The sequence below is a fragment of the Mus musculus genome, chromosome 14 (assembly GCF_000001635.26).
Source record: "Mus musculus strain C57BL/6J chromosome 14, GRCm38.p6 C57BL/6J".
In the NCBI taxonomy this organism is placed as follows: domain Eukaryota; kingdom Metazoa; phylum Chordata; class Mammalia; order Rodentia; family Muridae; genus Mus; species Mus musculus.
The window spans coordinates 118,233,233-118,261,219 of NC_000080.6; the positions used below are offsets into that span (position 1 = coordinate 118,233,233).

The window sequence follows — 27,987 nt, forward strand, 5'->3', positions numbered from 1 at the left end:
TTTCTCTTTTCCCTGGTTCAGGCTTTATTTAACTCTTTGTTCAAAAAAAATGAACGGAGTGATAGTAGGGTTCTAATTTACAGATATAGCTTAGACGCATCTAATATTAAATTAGAAGATCGCACAAGAAAACCATTTACACATAAAAGTTAAAACCAATATTTAAACTTTTAAAACTTTATCTTACATAAAGCCAAAACGAAACTGAATACATGTTAGCAACTTCATTCACAAACATTAGTCAAAATATATACATTTAAAAGGGAACAAAAAGCTATAATTTCAGGAAGGTTTTTTTTTTTTCTAAAATGTGTTTTATAATTTGCAAGTGAATTGCAGGCTGTCTAGAAAATAAGCTAAATGGGAAGGGAGCTCTGAAAAACAGGCCAAAACAGTTCAGCTTGGGAGGAGTACTAGTTGGTGAGAGGCATCTTTCAAAAACAATTCTGTGCTTTCTTTCTGTCCTTTTTTTCCCCAGTTTTGCTAAGTAATAAATATATAATTACGGCCCAGACAAAAAAGTCTGATTTAATATTAGATAAAATTGCGATTCTGAAAGTTCCGCAATTCTTAAAAGTTAACTTTGACATTTGCTCAACATGTATTGAGTCTCAAACCGACTCAAATTTAGGGCAACGAAAATAACACATTTCCCAAGACTCAACGTTTTCACTGACATACACACATTTACAATCTTAAGGTGAACTCAGCCTTGAGGGGAAACAGCTTGTGTACTTTCCACGCGTTCGTAAACTGTGTCACAAGTCCAAGCCAGCGGACTCAGAGACTTCTAGCTGATATTTCAGGGGTAGAATATCGAACTGACAACTTCCACCTCACATGTATTTCTTTGCATTTCTTGTTCTTGGGAAAGAAGTAGAAGAAAAACCAAAAAAGGTCTTGCTTTGATTTGCACATGGGATGAAACAAAAGGAACGGCGGTCATCTCTCATATACAGGCCGGATTCGAGCTGGTCATTCACTGGTCAAGAAGAGATCCGGGCTGTGTTCTGCAGAGGCCTACAGAATTCAACAGTACAATCAGAGTAAGGCTGCCCAGAGCCACCCTACTCTAAAAAGCTAAAGACACGAGTCACCGGCTCTCCCCTTGGCCAGCTATTTCAGACCGAACATCAGAACCGAGCTCATGCAACACGGACCAAGTGGGACCGGGAGGGAGGAAGGATGAGACGCAAAAAGCAAAATCCAACCAACAAAACTGGAAAGCCCAACGTATCGTAAAGCACCGCCCCTCCCCCTCTGTGGGTCAAAACGCAACAGGTTCCGAAGTGCAAAGCAAACACCAACTGCTGGCGCTAACAACCGCTCTCCTTTAAAGTTGGCTGCAGAAGTGCGGCGGCTGGGGAATGATGCTGCGAAATCCACACGCTCTCTCGCCCGCGCCCTCGAAGGCTCGGCCTTTCAAGCCCGGACTGGCATCTCCGCCTCTGCCTGACACCTATACATCTATGTACATACAAACCGGGCCCCCTGTCGCCCGAGGGCGCAGCGGAAGGCCGCGAGTCTCGAACCTATACATATGTACACGTGTGTGCACAGGTCCCCGCGGGGTCATAGCGCGGCAGCGTAGGCCGCGGGGTAGGGGTCCAGCTGAGGCTTGCCCATGCCTGGCAGCAGGATGTAGGCGAGCGGCGGCTGCAGCCCCGGGCTGGGCCACGCGCTGCAGTTGCACGGGATCATGTAGCCGGGGTTGCCGGGACTGGGGTGCGAGTGCGTGTGCCCTCCGGCGGCCGCCGCGGCCGCAGCAGCCGCCGCGGCCGCCCCGTGGAAGGCGCCCGCACCCGCCGTGGGGTACCCCAGCGACGACGCGTACGGCAGGCCGGACGACGACGACGAGATCTCTGCCATCTTGGAGCCCAGGTCGAGCAGTGAGTAGGGGCTGCCAGCGGCGGCGGCGGCAGCGGCGGCGGCGGCAGCGGCCGCAGACTGCGGGAAGAAGACGCGCGCGGCGGCGGCGGCAGCTGCGGCGGCCGCCTTCTCGGGGTTCGCGAGCAGAGACTCGGGGACCAGGCCGCCGCCCGCGCCCGCGTGCAGCCCGGCTCCCGCCTTGAGCGCCGGGTGCTCGGCGTCCGCCACGCTGCCCAGGCCGTAGGGCACGGGGAAGGCGAACTTGTCCTTTTTGAGCAGCGTCTTGGGCTTGCGCCGCGGCCGGTACTTGTAGTCGGGATGCTCCTTCATGTGCATGGCTCGCAGGCGCTTCGCCTCGTCGATGAACGGCCGCTTCTCCGACTCGGTGAGCAGCTTCCACTCGGCGCCCAGGCGCTTGCTGATCTCCGAGTTGTGCATCTTAGGGTTCTCCTGGGCCATCTTCCGCCGCTGAGCCCGCGACCACACCATGAAGGCGTTCATGGGCCGCTTGACGTGGTCCACAGGCTTGGACATGCTGTCGCCGTGCCGCGGCTGCAGCCCGCCGCCGCCGCCACCGGGGCCCTCGGCCTCCGCCCGGAGGAAATCAATGTTGGCTGCCAGAGGGAACCGGCTCAGCGGGCGGCCGTGCGTCCCCGCGTCGTTCCCGCGCGGGAAGAGAGGACCAGACGACCAGCCCTGGGTCGGGGCGCTGCGTCCCGGACCGCTTTGGTCTGTCTGGTCGAGCTCTAAGAAAAAATCCTCTCCGGGACCCTGAAACTTCTCCTCGGTGTCCCCACTCCGCGGTGTCACTCTGCCCTCTGCTTTTTTGTCCTCTGTCCCGTTGCTTTGGCTCGCCAACTCCCTGCAGGTGGCCGCTGCCTGGTTCTGCTCTCCCCTCTCCTCTGTCTTCAGCGCCTTAAAAGCCAAGCAGCCCCGAAAGTTGAGCGGCGGAGGATCCACCAAGTTGAGCCGAGAAGCCCGCCGCCGCGTGCTGCCAAGTGCCAAAGGGGGCTCTCGGCGGCTGGAGTGTTTGGGTTCTCCCCGGTGACTTTCTCATTTGACAGAAGCAGATGGGAGTGGGGGAGGGGTGGCCGCGAAGAGGAAGAGGAGGGGTAGGGTCGGGGCGCGCAGAGCAGGGCGGCGGACAGAAACACAAACACTGCAGCGGCCCGTCTTCTGTGTCGGGGTCAGGGCGCGCTGATGGAACCCCCAATCCTGTAGTTCTGCTGAGGGCTGACGCTGTCCCCGGGCACCTGCCTGGAGAATCTTGCTGCCGGGCTTTGGCACAGGAGAGGAGAGGAAGGAGGCGGGCTGAGGTTTTGAGTTAGCCTGAGTCGCCGGGCCTCAGTGGAGACTGTCCGGGTTCTCCGACTCGCTGCTGCAGGCTGTCCCCGGGGCCATGCTTGCTCCGCTGGCTCCCAGCTTCCCCGGGCGCACTGAAGGTCTCGGGCTCCCGGAGCACTCCAGAAGCGGAGGGCTGCTCGGTGCGGCGCGGCCGGCCAGGCCCGGGCGCCTTCTCCCAGCTCCGGTCGCAGCAGCCAGACACTTGCAACTAACTTCTCCCAAGTTTCCGGCCCGGGCTCAGCCGCGCCCCTCTCGGTGAGCGCGCCTCCGAGCGTGCGCCCGCGTGGGTGCCGCGCCCGCGAGCCCCTGGGTCCCGGCTACTCCGGGCGCCGCAGGCTGGAAGGATGCAGGGATCCAGGTCCTGGAGGAGGACGGGGATTAAAGAAAACGTGCTATATCACCTCAGATCGCAGGTCTGCTCTGGGGCTGCTCCTGCTTTCCCAGCTCCGGGCCCAGGCTTTCGCTCCGCCGCTTCCGAGGCGACTGCAGCCCGGCTCAGGTGAGTGTCGCCACCTGCGAGTGTTGGCGCCGGCAGCGGGCGCTGGGTGTGCATGTCCAGCCGCGGCCGTGTGTGAGTGTGTGTGTATATCCTGGGAGTGCGGAGGAGGAGCCGGGGAGTCCAGGAGGGAGGAGGGACCAGCGGAGCCTCCTCCCGTCCCCCCTCCCAACACTCCTCCTCCTACTCTTTTTTCACTTTGAGTGCAGGTTTAGGCGAGTGGAGTGTCCGCCGCGCGCCGCGGAGTCTGCGCACTGTTTGGAGCTTGGTGTCGCCGGCGGCTCCCCTGTTCTGCCCAGCGCTGCTGGTGCTCTGCTGGCTGCTCTTCCGGGAGGATGAAAGCGGTACACCAGAGGAAAAGAGCTTCAGAAACTGGCGAGGAAGAGGGTTGAGCCTGGGGGTGGGAGTGGGGGAAGAGTCTTTGAAAGTGTTTGAGACTGTTCCGAATGGCAAGAAAGTACTCATTTTCCTTGGAGGGCCAGGTGTGACTCGCAACAGACGCCTCCGGCAGTTTCTTGCCTCATGGTTGCACTCAGAGGTAGTGGAGTGGAAAGTAGCCCAGGATGGACAGAACATTTTTGGCAAGCCTTTGGAAAAGGAATGAGCCTAGGTTGAGCCCGCATCCCCTTCTGAATACACAGCTTTTTTAAACAGTTGTCTTCTGTCTTGTTTTGCCTTCTTTTAATTCTGGTCGTCAGAGCTATCTCTGTGTTGTTTCTTTAACGTTTGCAGTCTCTCAACGATAGGGCAAAGCTGCTTCAAATCAAAAGCATAAATCATTTCTCTAAATAAAAATTTTAAAAATGTTCTACTCTGACAGTTTTTATGCTGTTGAGCCAGTTTTCTTGCTTGGTAGTTAGAGCTATTATAATTGACGCTATACACAATCAAAAATCAAATAGCACCCCCGAATATTCCTGGGGAACCCCCCTCCTCAGGGACTTTGTGTTTCAGGCAGATTACTTGTCTTCCTTTGGCTGTTTGCAAGTAACACATTCGTATACACGGTTAGCTTTTTTTAAAATGTCTTTTTGCAATTTATGTCCAGTTTGTACACACACGGGACCTTTGAACCATTGATTTGTAATCAGGGCATTAACATGAATTGGTTTGCACTCCTATTTATTTAAGAATTGGGCTTGTTTTGTTGCTCATTTAAATTGAAGAAGGCGATGGCTTTTGAAATGTTTGTTGTGATAACAGACATGCCAGTCAGCAGTGGCATGTTAAGTGGGTTTCTGTTTTCCTTAGCTGTCATGTTTGTAAATGCTTATTTTGTATTGTTTTTGCTCTCCTGTTGCTAAAACAATTGAACTGATTCCTCTAGAATCATAATTCTTTACCTCACTTTTGTAGACACTGTCATTCAGACTCTGGGTGGTGCGATGCTAAGACTCTGGCAAGTGTAATTACATAGACTAGGATATTAAATACACTGTTTCATGATGATAAACTACAAAATTACTGTCTCTGAGCTTTCAACCTACCAACTTGCATAATAGTTTTGAGACAAAATATTACCCACTGTCACACAAAGAACATATATATGGGAACACAATATATGAAAACTGTTATTCACTAATTCTGAATAAAGTTGAGTCTAGTAATGAAAATTATCTTGACATAAAAAGATTGAAGGCTGAAGAAATCAATTTATGTTGGTAATTTAAATAATTTATGCGCTTCAAATTTATCTTATAAACATGCAATAAATTATGATTGCATAGAAATGTTTGTATATATGACTGAAATCTATGCTTATGTATGCTATAAGTTGTCAAAAATCAAATACATAAAACTTTTGTGAATAACCCCAGTATAAACTATGTAACATTGCCCTTTTAGCAAGTGAGCCAAGTTAGAAAACTCAGTAGAAAGCAGAGACATCATAAAAAGAAAATAATTGTGTGTGCGACCTGTGTTCATGAAACAAAACTTAGCACAGTTCAAAATGGGCGATGCTTTGGTTTATCACTTCTGGATTTTTGGGGGGGTGGGGGGTCAGTATTCTTGTCCTGAGACCTTCACATCTGAAGAAAAGAGCATCCTCAATAATTGTGAGATAAAAGAAAATAGTTTCCCTGTTACCCATCAACCTCCAGACCCCTCTGGCATGAGCCCAGCAGAGCTTTTAATAAGGGAAAGCCCCAAACCTTTGTGTGTGTGTGTGTGTGTGTGTGTGTGTGTGTGTGTGTGTGTGTGTGTGTGTGCAAATGTAAATTCAGTTTTCATTTGCTCCCCTGTTATGTTCAGATCGGTAGAATGGCACATGCTTAAACAACTAGGGTGCAGTCCCTTCTGAATGATGAATATGTAGGTTATAGGAAAGGGAATGGCCCATATGAGGAATAGGTAAAAGACAAGGAAATGATAGAGACTTGTCAGTGCGATGGGTCCTGTCGACTCTTAGGAAGCACGCAGAGAGCAGACCACCTGGTTAGTTTCACCAGGAGACTCTGCTTTCTTTAGGGACACGGTAGTGCCCGAGCCACAGAAGTATCCAGTGGGAAACAGAGCAGACTTGCATGGAAAGTCTGTGGGTGTCCTGATACTGCCCTCCCCCGCCTCATAGCCTCCTTCATAATTGCTCTCCTTTCCCAGTCCCGAAAGCTTCACTAGGAGGCAGCAATGATGCTGGCAGGAGTCGAAAAGTACCTGGCAGCATCAAACCAGGCAGATCCACTTTCTTCTTCTCAAAGGCATAGGGAGGTCCAGGTCCCAGTGTGAACCTAGACGCCTCCCCCTCCCCCCCCCCATCTTTTCAACGTTCTCCTCCCCACTTCCTCCTCCTGCTTCTTCCTCCTCCATCTCCTCCTCTCCTTTCCTTTTGCTCCATCCTCACTCTGTATGATATTTTAATCTACAGGTTTCAGGAACCCAACCTTCAGGATACTTTCAACACTTAGAGGCCAAGCCTCATGGTGGGATCCACGTGGAATCGGGGCGTCTAAAACTATCCTTAAGAGAACCTTGGGGTCCAGCTCTTCAGCAGGTGCTAGGAAAGAGTCATCTTTCGCTCGAAATGCAATGCAGCTTGTTTGACCTGCTAAGAAGGGAATGATGACAGCAGCCAACCTTATTTAGGCTTTAGTGACAGCTCTGCTTTCCCAGTCTTTTATCCTACGGGGGGGGGGGGGGGGGCAGGGCGATACAGGTTCCAAATGGATTAAACAGGCAAGAAAAGTGAGTTACATCAGAGGGTACAAATATAGGCTTTCGTATCATTTTGAGATTTCAGTCCCCGATTTTCATCGTTTCTGCTGTGCTTACAAAGCTAAGGTTGTACTGATGAGGTTGTACAAGGAGGTTGGCACTGGCTAGAAGAGCTTTCCCTAATGACTACACTAGAAACACCAAAATTGTCTCTTTCTGACTCTTCGGCCCCACCCAAGGCCCTCAGCCCTACCCCCGCCAGGAAAACCTTTCTAAATTTAAGAGAGGCAGTTGCACAAAATCCCAATTTTAAGCTTCAAGAACCCTGCAAAAATAGCAGAAAGCTTTAATCTCTGTAGATAAGTGCTTTTAAGGGGGTAGATGGGGAGGGTTGAGGGTTGGTTGCTAGGCTGAGGCAAATCCAGAACCACAATCCTGTCATGTGACTCGTGACGTTGGCAGGGCGGGGCCACTCATCAGTTACATCAGCAGCGCGGTCTGTTTATTAGGAGAAGAACAAATCTGAGAGGATTCCTCCTGGATGCCCTTCCTTCTGACTGGGGACCTGTCTGTGGATGCCTTGGGGTTCATTCAGAGAGTAGTTTTCTTATTTCCCAGCTGCTAGGACTTAGTTCTTAGCCCTCTCTGCGCTTTTTGAGAAGTACTATAGAGTAAGAGTCACACCCCAGTTTATGGATTGGAAAGGCGCCTTAGAGTAGGTGATTCCTCAGTAGTCGTCCTATGGCAGGCAACAGAAGGACATCAGCTGCGCAGTCACTGCTGGGTGACTCAGTGTGCAGACCCTCCTGCATTCCTGTGACTGACTTAGGGCCGGTCCTCTGAGGGTCCATCTTCACAGCCCGATGTAGCTCTCTCCTGAGAGGCTCTGCCAGTGCCTGACAAACACAGAAGTGGATGCTTACAGCCATCCACTGGGCAGAGCACAGGGTCTCCAATGAAGGAGCTAGAGAAAGTACCCAAGGAGCAGAAGGGGTTTGCAGCCCCATAGGAGGAACAACAATATGAACCAACCGGTACTCCCAGAGCTCCCAGGAACTAAACTGCCAATCAAAGAAAACACATGATGGGACTCATGGCTCTAGCTGCATATGTAGCAGAGGATGGCCTAGTTGGTCATCAATGGTAGGAGAGGCCCTTGGTCCTGTGAAGGCTCTATGCCCCAGTATAGGGGACTGCCAGGGCCAGGAAGCGGAAGTGGGTGGGTTGGTGAATGGAGGAGGGGGGAAGGGGTAGGGGGCTTTTTGGAGGGGAAACCAGGAAAGAGATTAACATTTGAAATGTAAATAAAGAAAATATCTAATAAAAAATCTGATGTATCCTTAAAAATGATTGTTTTAATGTTCTAACTTGTGAAATTTTTATCAGAAAACTTTCATATATATTATCTATTGACTTCTTCCAGCTAATCATGCTGTTTGGATACATTGGTTTTACTGTGCATCCCTGCAGTTCACTCATCTTAGCTGGAAAGATTGTGCAAACGTGCCGCAGACTATTGCTTCCTTCCTTGTTGATGAGACATTTCCTGTCTTGTTTCCTTCTGTTTGCACAAAGTATGAAGGCTGTGAAGTGGGAAATTCACTTCATGCTATGTCTCTTTTCTAAGTGGGTCCTTTAGTGTTGTAGTTTATAGATATGTGTATGAATGTACATATGTATATATATGCATATATGTCTATTATATATAATTGTATATTATTTATATATATGACTATTGTCCTGTGTTCATTGTCTGTGGGATGTTTGATATACATAAATCAATTTCAACATCTCTCAGATGTTTGGTCTTGTAGAAATTATTCTTCCACTACCAGAATCCACCTGAAATTGATATTTGTAGATACCATGAGGTTCATTTATTTCCATATAGATCCTCAAGCTCAGAACTATTAGCTGCAAAGACTGTGCCAGTGCGCTATTCATTAGTGCTACCGAGCCCCAACTGAAATCGGTTTTTATGCTTTCTGTTTTTCATTGTAAGCTATTGCTTTGTTGTATGTCTGTTTTTTGTTTTTTTTTTTTTTTCATTATCTGGTATGGCAAATCCTCTCGTTATTCAAGAGTATTTTGAATACTCTCAGCCTTTGTATTTCTACTCACATTTTAGGACAGATATTTTATTTACAGGTATTCTTTAAGATCCCAACTATTTTTGAAAGCTTTTAAAATTAAAATTTCTATATGCCTGTATATTGAGAACTGGATATTTGTAATATTGGTCTTCTAATCCATGAGCCTAGTGTCTTTTCATTAATTTTTCACTTGATGAGATCTTTGGTATATGTGTGTGCGTGTGTATTTGGGTACAGTATCTATTATTTTATCTATTATTTGTTGGTTTTTAGTGTTTTTAACCCCCCTGTTATTTTTTAAGTTAGCATACATTGCATTTTCATATATTTTAAAATATTTAACATGTTTGAAAAGTATTTACTTGCTAAGATAAATAGTATATTGTAAGATGCTATCTTTAAAAACTGATGTATTTTAGGGACTTAATTTTCTGCTTATTGTCAGTATTTAGAAATCATTTGATTTTTTTTTATGTTGACTTTTAAATAGCAACCATGTGACACAGATGGAAAATTCATTCGTTTACCTACTGAGTTTTGAGACAGAGTCACTGTTTTTCCCAGGCTGATCTCCAACCAGAGACTGGTTTGTCTCAGCCTACGCCGCTGCACATAGCTTGAAACCCTTTAAATGATTTGTTTTAGCTTTTCTACATTAAAAGCATCTATAGATCCTGGGAGTTTTCATCTTCTTTCTGTCTCTGTGTACTTTATTTCACTTTTACTACACTGTCTACTCACTATTACTGATCAGAATTTAGGAAATAAAGAAACTTAGAAAGAAGGAATGACTTCATGAGTCTTTTGTTTCTTTGTTTCTGTTTGTTTCCAGAACTTGGGACTTTGAACAATCCAGTTATCCCTGGCTTTATGCCACAGAACCACACACACCTACACATTTTCCCATGGTTCTTCCTGGATATCATTTTCTTAGTTTAGATGCTGGCCAACCAAAACATCCATTCTTTATCCCTAAAGTAAGAACACTAACTCCTTTCTTTATTCCTCCCTCTGATATGCCTAAATTTTTGCCCATGAAGTTGGTTGCTTGGTTTTCTTCAATTTTTCTTAGACCATTGTGATATCAAATCTTACACGAGAAACCATAGCCACTCTTCCTGCACCAGTATGGAAACTCCAGGGCTTAAGAGAGTCCCCTTTCATTCCTTGCTTGGTCTCGCTCCAATGCCCCAAGTCTTGGAGGACAGGCCAGAGCCATAGATAGACAATGTACACACATGAACATCAGATACTGAAAACTGTCAGCTTAGACATACCTGTGACTTCAGACCAGCTACCCCTGACAAGTGACTGGGTCAAGAAAAGGGAAGCTGATAATTATCAAGAGGATAATCACTTTACAGGGTCCACACCTACTTCAGAATGCTTGCTTCACTCAGGTTTTTGTTTAGTTCATGTTTGTTTCCTTTCTTTATAGTCAGAACAAAAGAGTCAGAAAAAGTAAAGCCCCAATTCCTTCTCATTTCTCTTGCATGAGAGGACCATAGGCAGGAATTCGAATGTACTAAAAATTAGTGTTTGGTCTGATAGTGTCTGTACCTAATCAGTTCAGCTGCCTGAAAATTTGACTTATGACCTCAGTGGGCTTATCCCCTCTGGGTATTTGTAGAGATACATTGTATTTGAATGCTTTGTTGGCAGCAAATATTTCTACACACTTACTTCCTAGTTGACCTATCCTCTTGATAATTATCAGCTTCCCTTTTCCTGATCCAGTCACTTGTCAGGGGTGGCTGGACTGTAGTCACAGGCATGTCTAAGCCGTCAGTTTTCAGTATCTGATGTTCATGTGTGTACATTGTTTATTTATGGCTGTCTGATACTGTTATGATAAAATTCATCGTTGTTTATGCACTTAAAACAAAAAAGGCCCTCATTGTATCACAGGGCTTGCATTTTAAGTGAAATTCTCTCTTTGCTATGGGGATACTTGGGAGAGACTTGGGAGTCTGGGAACACCTGGACGAGAAAGTTCTATCAGATGCATTCACTTGCCACAGCTTCAAGTAACTCTTTTTTTTTTTTTTTTAATGACTCCACCAGGCTCAGTTAACTACTCACTGTTTAATCTTCGTATCCCAGCTCAACTACTATTCTAGTGCCAGTAGCTCTTGGTTATGGCTATTAACCCCTATTGTTTCCTCATTCAACTTTAAACACCCAAGGGCAAGGACTATATCTTTTTGATCTTTCTACCTCAGCACTTTGAGAGGTTCTTGGAATCAAATAGGTGCTTAATAAATGGTTGACGAATGAGTGAATCAGACATTGCTCTAAGTATGCACAGGCAAGAAGAAAAAAAAACAGGGTGAGGATTTAACCCCATAATTCACATCCAAGATTTCTAAACTAACCTAAGAGTATTAGACATGACAAGACTTAATGTACTCCCAAATAAAAAATCCACATCTTAAGCGCTGTCATCAAGGCATATCAAGCAAGGGCTGGAGAGATGGCTCCGAAGTTAAGAGCATTTATTTGTTGCTCTTGCAGAAGACCTGTGTTAGGTTCTTAGCATCCACACAGCAGCTCACAACAGTCTGTAACTGCAGTCCCAGAGTATCAGGTACTATATTCTGAACTCCCTGAGCACCTGTTCACATGCGGGGTGCATATACTGACAAGTAGACACATGTATTTACGTCTAAATAAAAAATAAATAAAAATAAAGACTTACCAATTGTAGTTTACCATTTCCTTTCTCCATGAACAATTTGGAAGTTATTGAACTTCTTAATTAAAACTTCTTTACTTTAACATTTATGTCTTTATTGTGTATGTATATGTGTATGTATGTGTGTTGGCAGGTAGCAGTGACATTTGTATGGAGGTCAGAAAATGGGTTCTCTCCTTCTACAATGTGAATGCCAAAGGTAGAAATAGGGCCTCAGGCCTTGGTAAGCAAGTGTCCCTGGCATCACCTTGGCACTTAAGTCTGCCATTTTAAGCTGTTACTAAGGGCAGGCTGGCTACAAAATAACATTTATTAAATTTGAATTATAAACATTGGATGGGTCTGTTTTTAATAGTTTCTTGACTATAAAGAAATTTATAATGTGAGTAAGTCATGCTTTTGCATTTTTTATAAAATGGATGGAGTGCCTAAAAGATTGTTGATTATCAACATTCTTGTTGGACTTATTCTTTTAAAAAAATTATTCTTGGAATACTTTAATTGTGAATGATGCAACTTTTACCTTTAAAATTCTTTGGAGCTGAGGCAGTGAAAATTCAGGGATCTCCCAGACATGTCAAGGTAAGCCCTTTCCCAAACTTCTGTTTGATCGCTTTCATTCTGAAGAAGGCATTTTCTTCATCTCTTTTAACTATGCTGATTTATTTATGTAAGTTTAGCAGCATCAATTGTGAGAAAAATTTCCCCCCACATATTCACAGTTGATTCCTCAAACTGTATGTACCAGAGGATGAGGCGACCTTCAGTTCTTCCTGCCTCTGCCCACCGAGGGCTAGGACTGAGAGCATGCAGCTTTTGAATCTGACTTACCTGCTGCTGGGAATTCAAATCTAGGCATTTGCACACTAGACAAGCGACTTCCCAACTCAGGTACAACTCTGGTCCTTGTTTGTTTTGGTTTTGAGACAAGTTCTCATTACATATTCATAACTGACCTAAAACTCAGAGAGCCTCCTGCCTCTGCATCTGTAGTGGTTTTCAAAGAAGGCATGTGCCACCACATACTGGTTCCAATCTTTTCCCTTTCTTTTCCCTTTCCCTTTCTTTCTTTCTTTCTTTCTTTCTTTCTTTCTTTCTTTCTTTCTTTCTTTCTTTCTTTCTTTCTTTCTTCCTTCCTTCCTTCCCTCCCTCCCTCCCTCCCTCCCTCCCTCCCTCCCTCCCTCCCTCCCTCTCTCTCTCTCTCTCTCTCTTTCTTTCTTTCTTTCTTTCTCCTTCCTTCTTTCTTTCTCTCCCTCCCTCCCTCCCTCCCTCCTTCCCTTCCCCCTCCCTCCCTTCTCCCTCCCTCTCTCCCTCCCTCCTCCCTCCCTCCCTTCTTTCTTTCTTTCTTTCTTTCTTTCTTTCTTTCTTTCTTTCTTTCTGTAAGTCTTATTTCTTAGGCAAGAAGACATCTGGGATGTTGGCTGGGTGACTGGCACTCTATTTGGGACCCTGAGACAGCACTCTGTTTGGGTGATGATCAGACAGGCAAATTTTGCATGAGGCGAAGGGAAATAGAACATCTCCTAGGAGCTGTCACGCTGTAGGAGTTTTGTAGAGTTCTGAGTCCACCCGGGCTTGTGATGACAGGGCAGTGCTCATCTCTGTGCTTCTTTGATTTTATGCTACAGAAGAAATGGAACTTTGTTTTCAGCCAGATGTGCAAATGTGCTCAATGTTCCAGACTTTGGAGGAGATTGGGGAAGGAAGCATGTCCTCTGTTAGCCCCTCATGAGAACTAAAGTCTGATAATTAGTTCACCCCAGAATCTGGTTGCCCTTGGTGACCTGCTTGACCAGTATGGTGCTGCAGAAGTGCCATTCTGGGATCTCTAAGTGTAGCTGTACTACAAGGCTTTGTAGCTTCTAGCTGCAGTCTCTGGAAGCCCTGGGCTGCTGTATGGAATTCGTGGCTATTTTGAGACTGCCCAAATAAGACTGTCATGCTTATCCAAACCTTTGGGCCATCCCACCTGGGGTATCAGTCATAAAACTGATCCTTTCTTGGAGCCTTCAAAATGGTTCCTGCACCAGAAAATTCCACCAAATGACTTTTGTCATGATGTGTGAGACTGAAGAACCACCCCACTGAGCCCTATCTGATTTCTAAAAATCATGGGCATAGGAAACTTCATGTTTTGTTAAGTCACTGTATGTTGGAACAGTTTGTTATGGAGCAATGGATAAGTAGGGCAGCCTTCATCAGAAATCCAGCATCATCAGCATCAGCCGACCAAGCTAACCTACTAGTTTACAAGTGGGCTTTTGATGAGGAATCTAACTCCTTTTGTCACCAGAGAACCGATCTTTACAATTAGTAACATTGTTACACAGGCTGTAGAATTTATAAGAGAAGACTTTTAATCCAAAGTAACAATTGCAAAAACCCTGTACTCCTTACCCCACCCCCATCCCCATTTTTGAATTAACCATGGGCAGTGTTTGTGGCAGCAGAAGGGAAATCCAGCCATCACCCTAATAGCTGGAGCTTTCTTGGAGTGTTTTCTGTTTCATGTTAATGGCCTTTCCCTTCCAATCCTAAAATATTTAAGCTTTAGTTAACCACCATCTATATAGGAATAAGTTCTGTTGCCTAGATTTTCTGAAGGCAGCAAACTCATTCTCCACTAGAGGTTTTTTTTTTTTATATACCTATATATATTTTTAAAATCCATAAATAAGGAGCTGGAGAGATAACTCAGTGGTTTGAGAGCCCTGGCTACCCTTGCAGAGGGCTTTGGCTTGGTTCCCAGCATCCACAGGGAAGCTCCCAATTGTCTGTAACTCCAATTCTAGGGGTTCTGACATGCTCTTCTGGCTTCCCCTGAGGACACCAGGCACGCAGCAGTGAACGAACACATAAGCAGACTATTCATGTAACATTACATCTTAAAAAGTTAAACTGCTACATAGTTCAAACCTGAAGTATTAAATTATCTCAATGAAAAAAGGTAAACACATGGAATCTAATGCATCCTCGATAATATTTCTCTGCAGTCTGGAAGATTCTGGAGTCACTCATCACAGCCCTCATTATAGAGCTTAGGTTAAGGCTCCCTCCTCTTATTCTTTTTAATCCCTTAATTTCTAATTTCAAAGTGTATGTGAGTAAGTTATACTCATTTTTGACTGAGAAAATGATGTGAGCTTACTCAGGGCCCAATTACACATCTAACAATGATAGTGTTTCAAAAAAAAGGGGGGGGGGAAATAGAAACAGACATGGCTACAGGATACAAAGTTTCACCCCCAAATTAACATATGGCAATACATTTGGATGACGGCTCTTTGGTAGGGTTCCATTTCCTTCACCATAGCCATGGGCTTCTGCTTTCATCTCTTTTTGGGCATACCTTAAGGAAAATATTAGTAATGTCTGTAGAGATGGATTAATACATTCCATTACCGACTGGACTCCTACTCAATCTCATGAATCAGTGGTTTTGTGGTTTCTGAAATCAACAGGGCCCATCAATTAAAACACATACTGCAATTAATGTTTTTAATTGTAAACACTGACTAGGGTGCTGCCCTAGAGAAGAAGCAATATGTGTTAAAGGGGCAGGTTGGAGCAGCGTCGTAGACGGAGCGCCACATGGAAAACCGGAGCGTGCTGTGTTTGCCTTCTCTGTTTGCTACGGATTAGCTGCCGACTCAGCTTCGAGAGTTACAGTCTGGTGAAGATGATAATGATGATAGATCTTTCAGCTAATGTGAAGTTGTAAACATGAAGGTGGCGACGCAGACGAAGGTTGAGAATTTCCGCTTCTGATAAGACATCTGTGAACTTCCTAAAGGTGACTGGAGACAGGTGAATCTGGTTCGCTTGGGCAGCGGGCATGATGGCGGAGCATTCTGACTGGGAGGGAGAAACTGCCTCTTATCCAGACAACTACAACTGGGACTTAAGTTTTTATTTAAGAACACATCTGAGACTTGCTTCCTCTGCCTTCCATAGTAACTTAGGACCTCAACATACTTCTCTTTTACTAGTTCCAGAGCTAATTAGCAAGACCAACCTCCTTCTATGAGAAGGATTTCGTTCCATCACGTCCTTACCAAGATGCCTTCAGGAGAGGTGGTCCTGTGATGGAGAGCGGGTATTATTCTCCCAGAGGAGCCAAACTGACTCCAACATGGTTGTCGGGCACCTCACAGCAGCTGACAGCTCTGCTCCATGAGTATCTGGTGCCTCTGGCTTTAACAGGCACCTGCACACACAGTTTAAAAATAATAAAAATGAATGTTCGAAAAAGATAATTTATATGAATAATGCAATTCGCTCATCCAACTCAATGTTTTTGCTTTGTTTGGTTTTTAGTTTAGTCAGAGAATGGTGTGACCACCACGGCAGTAAATTTTAGAACATTTTGACGCTACAAAAAGAAACACCGTCTTTGTTAGCTGTGGTTCTCCATTACTTCCAAGTTGTCCCTCCCTCCACTCAGCTGGCAACCACTAATGTGCTTTCTGTCTCTATAGCCTTGCCTGCTCTGGGCATCTCATTTGAACCAGATCGTAGGATATGGTTATGCGATGAGAGGCCTCCTTTGTATAGCACAGTGCTTCAAGGTTCATCCAAGTTGCATCGTGCAACAGTGGTTCATGCAGTTTTATTAGTGAATAGTATTCCATTGTATGCACACTCACATTTCACATAATGATCCATGAGCTGATGAACAGCTGGAAAATGCTCACAGTAGTGCCCATCTTAACTCAACTGATTAGTTATTTCCCGAAATGACCTTATTAGTGTAGATTCCTATTAGCAGGAGGAAGCGTCTAACTCATCCCACATTGTCAGGGTCATTAGAGAAACAGACCCATGAGGAGTTGGCTTGTGTAACTAAGAAGACTGGGAAGTTCCAATGTGTATTATTGACATGCTGGAGAGAGAACCAAGAAAGCCAGATGAAGAATTAAATGTGAGTCTGAAGGCTTAAGGCACGAGGGTGGAAATCCTAGTCCAAGTCCATCTATGAGGGCCTGAGAAGCAGGGACTCCTAGTTGTGAAGGCAGGGGAGGATGGATGGCCCAGCTCAATCAGAAGAAACATCCTTTCTGCCATTTTATTCTATTTGGGCCCTCAACAGGTTGAGTGATGCCTGCCCATTGGACATGGCAATCTTCTCTTACACTCAGTCCTTGATTCAAGTGCTATTCTCTCTTCCAGAAACACACACACACACACACACACACACACACACACACACTTTTAGTAGCTATCTAGCCATCCCTACCCAGTCAGATTGACACATAATATTAACATTCACTGGATGTGCCTTTTTTACTAAAACGGATCTACCAGGGGTTATCTGGTGTTTTGTTATTTTGTTTCCATTTGAGAGATGACTCACAAGACTCTACTTTTCCCTGTGTGTTTCTTGTACTCTTTAGGAAATCGTCTACTCTGATTCTTTGTCCATCTTTATTGGGTCATTTACCTTTTAGTACTAAGTCCTAAGAGTTGTTTGGAGTAAGTGTGGACCCTCCAACTTAGTCTTCCCAGGTTTGTTGTAGCTCTGTTTTGTTGCTTATATTGTCACATTCATTTTAGATCAGCCTGTTCATATTTACTTAAAAAGACACTGGAATTCTCACATGTATTATGTTCAATTATAGATCAATTTTGAAAGTATTGCAATATTAAGAATACTATATCTTTTGAAACATGGACTTTTCCCAAGATGCTATAGTTTCCAATGAAGTTACACTTCTTTTGTTAGGGTTATTCCTAAGCGTCTCTCTCTCTCTCTCTCTCTCTCTCTCTCTCTCTCTCTCTCTCTCTCTCTCTCTGATACATGTTTAATCCCAGCATTTTGGAGGCAGAAGTAGGTGAGTTCAAGGCCCCCATGGTCAATAAGGCCAGTCAAGGCTACTTAGTGAGGCCCTGTCTCAAAACAAACAAACAAGACCTTGATGAGGTGTTTAATTGTGCCAAATGGATTTTGCATTTGTTTGGATAGCAGTCTGACTTGGGTCTCTTATCGCCAAACCTTTCATTTGCAGAACCGAAGCAACCTTGCAATCTCAGCGTAAATGTCTACTGGTAACTAGATCTAATCTAGTTACACTTTCCTGGGCTCAGTTCAGTTTCCCTGTAAGTTCTGGACTCTCAGGGCCATGTTTATAGCTGTGAATGTCTGCAGTTAATGTGATTCATGAATCTGAGCAGGAGGAACATTGTCCCCTCAGACTTCCCTCAACGTTTATGTGATCAGTAGGCTGCTTGGGTCTGGATCCCATGTAGTGCTAAGACGATAGGAGCCGACCATCTTCCAAGATCATGTGGACCAATTCCTGAAAGCAAATCTTTTTTTTTTTTTTTTTTTTTTTTTAATGCATGTGCATACGCCTAGCTCTGATCCCCAGAGTCCCAGCTATACACAGAACCACTATAGCTCTGACAAGCTTGCTTAAGGATTCTGTTAACTTTGTTGGGTCAGCCTTTAATTGTTTTCTTGTCTCAGCTAAGTGATCTAATGAACTGGAGCACAATTCTAAGACTATCTTTATAATTCTTTAATTAAAAAAACCTATTATCATTAGTTTGGTGATAATGTTTCCTTTTAATTAACTGTTTTTAATAGTTCTAGTGATTTCTTTTGTTCCCAGTACAGATCAAGGTTTGGTGGTTTTGTTGATATTTTTAAAGAATCAAAGTATGGTTGATAATTTCTATTTTTTGGTGATCTATTTCCTTCACTTCCACCGTGAAGTTTCTTTTCTTCTGATTTCTTTAGGATTGTGCTTTGTTTTATGTCTCTTTCCTAGGTTGTTGGTAGAACGTTGGGCTATCAGTTTGAGATCTACAATCTGCCTTCTACCAGTTTTGCTCGAAGTGTGACCTGACCACAAACTATATTTGATTCAATTTTCCGTACTATAGATTGCAGTCTAATTCTGTATTCCCTTCTTTTCTGTCATTGGAACAAAACACTCATGACCTGCCTGGTGGTGTGGTGCAGGCCTTTCATCTCAGCACTGGGATAGTAAGACTCTGTCTCAAAGCAGAAACAAAATCAAACCAAACCAACAACAAAATGCAGACGAGACAAAAAAAGCTCCCCGCAGCGAAGGCAACTTGTGGAAGAGTTTGCTGAAGCTGATGGTTCCAGACAGTTAGAGCCACGATGGCAGAGTTGGGCAGAAACTAGAGGCTCTTGTTTTAAACTGTGAGCATGAGGAAGAGAGGGCCAACAGGGAGAGGAGGGAGGCTTCCATACCTCAGAGCCCAGCACCAGGGACACACTTCCTCTAGCCCTCCACCAAGGTCACATGACCTAAACCTACCCTTATAGTATTATCAACTGGGGATCAAATATTCTAACATCTGCAACCATGGGAGATATTCTCAAGCTGACCAAACGATTCTTTGTGGATTCTCAAAAGAAACTTTTGTTGTTGTTGGGGTGTTTTGTTTTGGTGTGTTTTGGTTTCTCAAGACTGGGTCTCTCTATGCATAACCTTGGCTGTCATGGCAATACCTTTGTAGACCAGGCTGACCTTGAGCTCAGAGATCCTCCTGCCTCGGCCTCCTGAGTGCTAGAATTAAAGGCGTGTGCCACCGCTGCCTGGCTTTGTTATTGATTTCTAATTTTACTTCCTCCTGGTCTGAGAATATAATCTGTACAATTTTGAGCTTTTTAAGTTTACTGTTGCTTCTTTTGTGAGCTAACACATGCAATATCCTAGAGAATGTTCTTATGTGATGAATGTGAATTCTGCTCTTGTAAGTGGGATATTCTACAGGTACCCGTTACCTTTGTTTACTTACAGTGTTGTTCAAGGTTATATTTCCTTGTTTGTTTGTTTTGTGGTTAGACTTAGGCCTTTACATTCTTTGTCTGGCATGTCAGGCGTCTCAGTAGCTTTGGATCTGATTTGTTGGAGTGCTGTGATCATTTGAGGAGGCGTAGCCCATGTTTTCCCTACATATTTCTTATGTTTTGTGTCACAATTGGCACACACAATATGTTGGAAATGCCTTCCAGTTTGCTCAGGGGTCTTCTTACAGAACAGCACACACCTGAAGGCAGAATCCCCAGTTCCAGTCAGAGGAGAAATTACTGTGCTGTAACAAGAACGACGGCAAGCCTGAACTGACAAGAAACACAGCTGAGATCAGCCTCCACCAACATGGCCACAGAAAAGAAAATGGCAAAAATGGTTTAACTTAAAATATGAAGATAAAAACTAATTGTGGTATGTCAATTATGCTAAGAGCCCACATTTCTTGAAGGATGGAATCTCTGATGTCACTTGCCATGAGTCATACATTGGGTCTGTACCTACTCTAGGAAAACACTAGTTTTAACACTGTCCTTTGGTTGTTCCTCCAATGTCCTTGCTAATCTGACTTCTTCTGTTGGTATCATACTCTCATGTTGGGCTCTGCCATTTGTGGACATGAAGCTTGACTGTTTAGACAAACAAGTAAACCAGGATATAGATTGCTCTGCGGTATGATACAGATATGTGTCTGTCCCTTTGCAGTCATCATCGTGTTTGAAGCCAGGCTCACACACATGTTTCCTCCCGGCTCTTCTTACCTGCCCCAACCTTCCGTTATCTCCTCTCTTTCCGGCTGGAATCACTCTTAGACTTTTGCTTTCTGCGACTTCTTTATTCCTAATTGCTATGCCTTAAATCTCCATTGTTTTTGAGATGCCCTCAGGCTTGAACTTTCTCAAGCTCTGCTTGTAGGTCACTAGTCCCCTAGGGGAACATTCCAGAGACTTCCGTGTGTTTTGTTTTTAGTTTTTAACATCTGCTTTTCCCCCAAGCAACATTCCTTTGTCACTCCTAAGGCCTTGCAATAAAGGACAAAGGCTCACTTCTTAGGACTCCTCCACCTCAGGGGATCTGAGGTAGCTCCTGTGGTATTCTCACCTATGTCTCTAGTGTGGACTTTGCAGCTAGGCCAATGGTAGCCATGGGCTCTGAGCCTTCTGAGTCTGCCGTGGAACCCTCATCCTATGTGTGCTGACTGATAGAGAAAGAGTCTCCAGGTCTCTCTGCACTTCCTCAGAGTTTACTCTCCCATGGTGGAAGGGACATGCCATGGCGGCCTCTCTTACAGAGGCACCAGAGCCCTTCACTGGCAGATGAGAGCAGGAATCCTTCATTTTCTTCATAACCACAGGTAACAAAGGCTGTGAAGTCACAGAGCTGAACTGACACCAACTTTTGCTCTTCTGACCTAGAGTTGGCGATGTTCCTTAAGTAAACGTTTCTCAATTTGTTTACTGTCATTAAAAGACTTTCTAGAGACTTTAAAGTGTCCTGCTTCTCTTTCAGATGCTCGCGGAACTCCCTCACAAGGTCTTCCCACAGTGGTCTTGTTAGCTCTATGGAACCAAATCAACACAAGAAAACCAAGGCTCTGGGTCCAGCCTGCCTGAGTCCTGAGCAGAAGGTAATATTTGCCATCTGGCCACCTCAAGGTAGTGGCTAAGAAGGGGTAGCTGTGTTTATGTAAATCTATCTCACAGAGTCTGTTTTCACCCATGGGGAGAAAGGTTAAATAAATAACAACAGAGACTATAATTCCTATGGCATGAAAAAACACACAGAGGAAATGGAGACCTTATTGTAGGTAAGAAAATGCCGCCGAAAGAGTAAGAATAATGCAATTGCACTAAGTGAGAGCTGACTGAAGAAGGAACATTTGTCTATGGAAAGCTGACATATAATTTATAAATTCTATTGGAACTCAAATTATCAGTTGATGTAATTATTTTCTTGGCGCTGGTGTAATCTATCAGTGCCCATGTAATTACATGGAATCATAAAGATTCATATTTCAGAATTAGAGCTAGGTTCAGATCTACCTCATCCTTTCTTCCCTCCCTCTCTTATTTGTTGGGTTGAGAACACATTGTTACTGGAAGTTTTGTGACTGGTGTCTCGAACAAAGTCATCTGTTTATTAGTACTCGAGGGAGACAGGATTTGTTCATCTGTAAAGAAGCTCTTTTGAGCTCTGAAGTTCCGCTATTCCACACATTCTGGTTGAGGCAATCATTCTTCAAATAACTCAACATCTATTCACTGATTATCTAGGTGTGACGTGCCGAGTTATAAAGAGTAAGTATGGTAGACACTATGCTTCTGTGAGATGAACAGACATTTTAGCACTTCTGCTGAGACGGGGAGGGCGGGTGATTAAGTCGGGTCCCTCCTCACCTCTGGAGGAGAGGCAAGCATTTCTGAGAAGTGCTTCTAACGGAATGACGTCCATGCTTACATCAATTCCTTCCAGTCATAAGAAAACAAAAAAGGCCAAGTAACATAAATAATGCAAACTTATTTTTTATAGTTCTGGTAGCGCTTAACCTTGGTTTCCAAGTTGAGTCTGATCATTACTGCCCCAGGAGGAGGAAGGACACCGCGCACATGGAGAAAGCCTTTGAGGAACTATTGCCTCCTGTTGACCAAGTGTAACAAGGATCCCATATAACAAAGGATTCTGGGAAGTGGCATCCTTAGAGGCCTAGTCCCAGCATCGTAGGAAGGACCTGGAGCTGAAATGTGTTGGGAACCCATGACCCTGTAACCTCGTTCCCCCAGAATCCATAGAGGTCTCTGTTCCTTACAGCCCAGATTTTGTCTCAGCGTTAGGAAGAATCTTCCCTTGGCTTTTAAGAACTTTCAAATCTTTCCCCAATTCCTTTAAGTAATCTACAATAAATGCCGATGTCCATTAGAATCAATAATCCACAACAAAACAACTAAACCCGAAATCCCACATCGTTCTCTTCTAATTGAGAACAGGCTTCTTAGAAGGAGAAGACTAAAGATTTACATTCCCTCCTTTTACAGACACGGGAAGTGAGAATAGCAGAGTGGCTGCCCTCTGGAACTAAACAGACCTCTAACTGTGGCCACAGTGGTGAACACTGACTGTTACGTTCAGCCAGGGCGCCCAGTGGTGTGCTCAGAGGATCCCTGGGTCCTGAGGGGATGTGACCTTGACTGACAAAGGTGGCCACATGATGTGAGGAGTCTATGGGTGCTGAGGTGAGGACAGGACCCTAGTTCAACGCCATCACAGCAGTCCTAAGAAGGACACAGGAGGGTAGGACTCCGAGATATGAACACAGATGCAGGAGCTGGAGTGATGGAAGGCCAAGAGTCAGGAAATGTGCATGGCTCGTGGAAACTGGAGGAGGCCGCAAATCAGGCTCTCCCCTAGAGCATCCAGAGGGAAAGGACTTGCTGGCACAATGCCAGCAGTTTCATTATAGAAGCTCTTTCAACATATAGAAATCATGTTTAACTCTTGTGTTGAATTGCTCTCCAGAAAGGTAAAAATCCTAACGGTAAAGCACTATCCAATATCTTCAAGTCACCATTTGTGGCAACCTGCCGTGCCAATAGTCGTAAACACGCACTGATCACTCACCATGTATGGTGGTCTGCCTAGGAGCGGCTCCTGTAGGCTCCTGTATTTGAATGCTTGGTCATTAGGGCATGTTGTTGCTTGACTGGATTAGGAGGTGTGGTCTTGTTAGAGGAAGTGTGTCACGTGTTCAAGCCTGGTCCAGCATCTCTGTTCCTGCTGTGGATCTATGCAGACGTGGATACAGCACCATATCTGCCTGTGTGACACCATGCTTCGTGCCATGGTGACAAGGGACTAAGCCTCTGAACCTGTAAGTGTTCCAGTTAAGTGGTGTACTTTATGGGAGTTGCAGTGGTCACGGTGTCCCTTCTCAGCAACAGAACACAGTCGGCTAAGACACCCCAGTTGAACTTTTCCCCTTGGCCGGGGCTGTACGAGGACTGTGCTTTTAATAACTGACTCACTCAGAATTCAATGAAAAAACGAGATATTGTTTTCATTATACAAATGAGTGAAAGTAAGTTCAAAGAGGTGAAATGAGTGTAATTTATGTACTGACATGAACTTGAGTGGAGGCAAACCTCTGCTGAATAGCATTTGTTAGTTTAAAATTTTTAAGAATGAGGAACAAGAGAAGTATAGCTTAGTGGTACAGTCCTCAACTGGCTTGCATGACATCCTGGGTTCTACAAACAAACCAAGAGACTCATGATGAGTGTTTGATGCTTAATAAGCAGAAAATACACTAATTAAAGAGAACGAAACAAGCACTAATGATTTTTAAGCCCATGCTGCAAAACTAGGAGGAGGCAGAGCTTCTGATGTGGACACAGGGACACGAAGTCACGGAGCACAACCCGGACGAGCGTGGGAGCCACAGCTCTGTGTTCTGCTTGAAGTCATTTTGTTTCCTGATGTGCTCCACCTCCAAGGATGTGGAGTTCAGCTTATGGAATTCGTTTGAATCACAAATTCAAGCAACTTCTTCAAATACTGTTCACTCTTCTCAGAAAGCCACTGCATGTTTTCACCTGACAGAGACAAACCCCACCCCTCCGCTTTCTGTAAAGCATGCGTTGCTCTAGGTATCGGAGAAGCACCAATCAGAGGTCTCCAGAGATGCTGAGCACCAATCAGAGGTCTCCAGAGATGCTGAACAAAGATTCTTCATTCAGCCAGGGTCCACAGCATGGTAGGTGACAGGACAAAACCTTCCAGAGAGGGAGGAGGAACTCGAAAAGGCAAACACACATACACATATGGACACACACACCTGCGTATACACACACTTGCACACATGCATGTGCGTGCATACACATGCTTGTACACACAGAAAAGCAAATCAAGAGTAGTAGTGAGAACGACTGTGCACCTTTCAACACTGCTAACATTTAGAAGGTGAGCAGTTGTCAAGGGCTGGGGAAAACAAGGCTCTAGACATCCCATTCTTCCTAATGAGAGTTAATGGATTCAACTCCTGTGAAAGCTTTTGTAAGTATCGATGAACTTTGACACCTATCATGGGACTTGGAAGTTTCTCTTTCTGGTTTCCCCCCACAATTACACACACACACACACACACACACACACACACACACACACACACACACACACACACATACACGCGTGTGCCTAGCAGAAATACTGTGTATTCCTGATAGTTTTCTTCATAATAATTTAGAGAAGAAACTACTCAAATGTCTGTGAACCTCAGGGTGAAAAAAAAAGCACAGTATGGTTTATTTCTTTTTTAAAAAAGTGGAATTCTACACAGCAATAAACACCTTTGAACATTGACGTTGAGTTTGCAGCAGCAATCTGAGTGACTGTCACAGAATTCTTGAGCAGGTATGTCGAGCCGTGTGAGAATTCAGAATCTCAATGTTTCCATTTAATTTCCTATGTGCAAATTTGCAAAGCTAACATCTAGTGTTAGAAGTCAAAAGAAAGGGAGCAAACGGATGCTGGTTAGCAGGATTCAATGGAGGTGTTTAGGGAGCTGGGGTTGGTAACATTCCATTTCTTCAGCTCTATGTTAATTAAATAAATGAGCTTATTAGTTTACAACTCAATGAGTTATACGACGAAGAGCCATGTCCTTTTGCTGGACGCTTTAAGGAAAAAGTTAAGAAAAAGTAACTCGGAATGTTATAAAATGCAATACAGCTTTTGGTGGGATGGGGGGCAAGGACTAAAACCATTTGTACCATCCAGAAACTTCCATCATCCCTGAAGCTACTGTGTAAACTCTGCAGTATAAGTAACAGTGCTTTTAGAATATTTCAGCAGGAACTGAGTCAGAAAAGGTACCAAAAGCTGGACAAAAATTTCCCCATGAGCAACATGTGGTGAGGGGGTGTAGTGTTTGAAGCGAGCCATGCTGTGCTGATGGGCATGCATCAAACTGCACAGGAACCTCAGTCATTATAACACTCACGGCGGCTGGAATTCCCATCAAGTGATCTGTGAGGGAATTTCCAGGTGGCCATGACGTGACAGAGCAGAATGACGGGCTACACGGGCTAAAGGTGGATATCCTGGGACTCAGACCCACAGTGGTGTAGAAGGTGTTATCATTTAAGTCTGAGCAGTCCTCACAGGCTCATGGCTTGAAGGACAAATTTAAAGATTGTAGTGGTGCAGGAGGTGAGGCAGGGGTTGACAGAAGAAAGGTCCACTGGGTGAACCTTTCAACATTACATCCACTCCTGGTTTTGGTCTGCTCCCTCTGTGTGGGCTGCCAGCGGCCCTCGGCTATCACTATCCATTGATCCACCCTACCTTCTCTACCATGGTGGACTGGACTCCCTCTGAAACAATAAGCCAAAATAATCTCCCGTCCATCAGGTTATCTCTATCAGGTGTTTGGTGCTGGCAATACAAAAGCCAGCAATGCAGACAATACAGAGGGCAAAAAGACTGGACAGATGACAGGTGCCTAAGCTCAAGGGAGAAGCCACAGATGGGGAGAGAGAGTTTTGAGGTTAAGGGGTGCTTTAAGAGCAGAATGGGGTATAGATTATGGAGCTGCTCTGGCCAGTAGTTTGGGATTGAGCAAGGACCAGTGAGCAGGGACCCTTGAGTAGACAGAGAGTCAGGCTTAGGGTTTGTTTTAGTGTCCTGAACTGTGCTGAACCATCTAGAAGCATCAGCATGCAGCACTGTGAGAGTCTGGGTACTGGGAAACAAGCCTTACTCTTCCATGACTCATAGAGAGCCCTGAGCTGCAGGGCTGGAAGGGACGCAGGAAGTTGTCCCTGGAGGTGCGGGTGTCTGATGCAGAGGACTTTACACTCTCCTTCTCATGGGAAGGGCTGGGTTTTGTGCTTGATTACAGAATGTCACAGCACATCTGGCTATTGATGAGAGCATTTTGAAAGCTTTTGGCTTCTCTGTAAAGTATTATGGAAAAAATCCTGTTGCCATATGTAATACGTTTTGTTATGATAATTGTGACATCTGAACCAATTATCTTCCTTGTATTTCCTAGATGGTTTTCACATCTCTGAATGTTAAGTACCTCAAAGTTTAGGCAAACAACCCAGATGTGTCTCGACTTAAGATAAAAATGGTTGATTTGTCCCAACAGCTAACAGGGTCCTTTGTCGCCAGCTCTTCTTGGTCCTTTAATTCCAACAGGAGATTCAGAGCTGGCACAGAATCCAAGAGGAAGCATGCCTAGTGTTAGGAGACATTCCATTTTCTGCCCTGGCTTCTGTTCCAACTGATACTCAGAATCATCTGTGGCAATGCAATCACCCCTGCCTGCTAGGAAATGAGTTTGTGTCTACCCTATCCCTGTGTTGAAGTTGTCCCCCCAGGGTGGTGGCCTTTGGAGGTGGGCCATGGGACATTATTAGGCTTAGATGAGGTCATAAGGTTGGTTCTTCTGGGGTGGCTGCGTAAGAAGGGACTAGAATTTGACTCTTCTCTGCCTTGTGAGAATATATGAGATTGTCAGCAACTAATATAACCCAGGAAGACACACAAACTCAAGTCAAGATTGAGAAAGGGGGAAAAATACATTCATAAAGAAATGACTGGGACATTTCTCCTAAGATGATATCTTCTCCTCAAATAACATGGTTGTTTTGGCTTTTGGAGACGGGGCATGGCGTACTCTAGGCAGGTGTCAAACTTGGTCTGCACCCAAGGATGACTAAAATCATGATCCACCTGTCTGGACCGCCCAAGCTCTGGCTCCAAAATTACTTTTCAGGCTTTTCTGAACTTTGAGAAGTATTTTCCATGATCAAATCGTATTTTCTGCGCCATCAGTCATACAGGGAAAGGTTAAGAGAGCCTGGGCAAGGGGGATTGATTGTTCAGGTTTTGAGTTAGCTTTGCTCTGGCTAAGCTCATGCTGAAAGCTGATTGGTAATGAAGCATGCTGGAAGGTGGTTTAGATACAGGGAGAGACGTCCCTTCTGTTGGGAAGGAAATCTTGCTCTCTGGCACAATTTGGCCTGTGGGATGCCAGGTGGTTATCGTAAAGTCTGACTGCCCATATAGTGTGTCTTCCTCATGCATTCTATCAACCATCAGTTTTCCACCATGAGCTGAGACCAGCAGGAGGTCCTTGCAGGAGCCATCTTAATTTGTAGGACCACACACCAAAGTAGAAACCTTTCTTATCAATTGTCTGGTCTGTTGCAGAGGCAGAAAACAGATGAATATGGTGATTGATGAAAACACAAAGAGGAAGCCAAGTGGTGGCAATGGGTGAACAGTGAGAAAACCAGTGGAGACCTGAGAGACGAAAGGAGCTTGTCACTCATGGGGACACTGTCTGACACCATGGACAGACAACGGAAGATCACAGGGCCACCGAAGGTCAGCAAGAGCGCCTCGAAAGATCACCAACGAAAGTTCATAGCCCCCATTGCTGGGTCTCATCAAAGTGTTTCTTTACCTGGCTAAAGCCACGTGAGGCTTTCCTTTCTCTTCATCTCCATTTCCAAGTCCATCATTTTCATTAGCTCTGCTTTTCATTAA

General features: G+C 44.8%; 1 protein-coding gene, 1 long non-coding RNA gene and 1 other non-coding gene across 4 annotated transcripts; 2 read left to right on the top strand and 1 right to left on the bottom strand.

Annotated features, from left to right (window-relative positions):
- On the bottom strand, nt 1-3,798 carry Sox21 (SRY (sex determining region Y)-box 21). The gene has a single exon (NM_177753.3). It carries the CDS (start codon nt 2,401-2,403, stop codon nt 1,573-1,575), a length of 831 nt encoding a protein of 276 aa, NP_808421.1. The 5' UTR covers nt 2,404-3,798; the 3' UTR covers nt 1-1,572.
- Gm4675 (predicted gene 4675) lies at nt 3,000-27,967 on the top strand. 2 transcript variants are annotated; one of them, NR_131969.1, is made up of 3 exons: nt 3,000-3,712; nt 20,947-21,064; nt 27,649-27,967. It is a non-coding gene; the product is annotated as a predicted gene 4675 (long non-coding RNA). The 2 variants fall into 2 exon arrangements; NR_131970.1 differs by lacking the exons at nt 20,947-21,064; nt 27,649-27,967 and adding an exon at nt 3,919-5,527.
- On the top strand, nt 25,402-25,504 carry Mir6241 (microRNA 6241). Its single transcript, NR_105749.1, has one exon. It is a non-coding gene; the product is annotated as a microRNA 6241 (primary transcript).
- Nucleotides 27,968-27,987: the final 20 nt, after the last annotated feature.

What these genes read in the sequence shown, in the direction of transcription:
- Sox21 (NM_177753.3), bottom strand. Translation starts at nt 2,403, where the DNA reads ATGTCCAAGCCTGTGGACCACGTCAAGCGGCCCATGAACGCCTTCATG.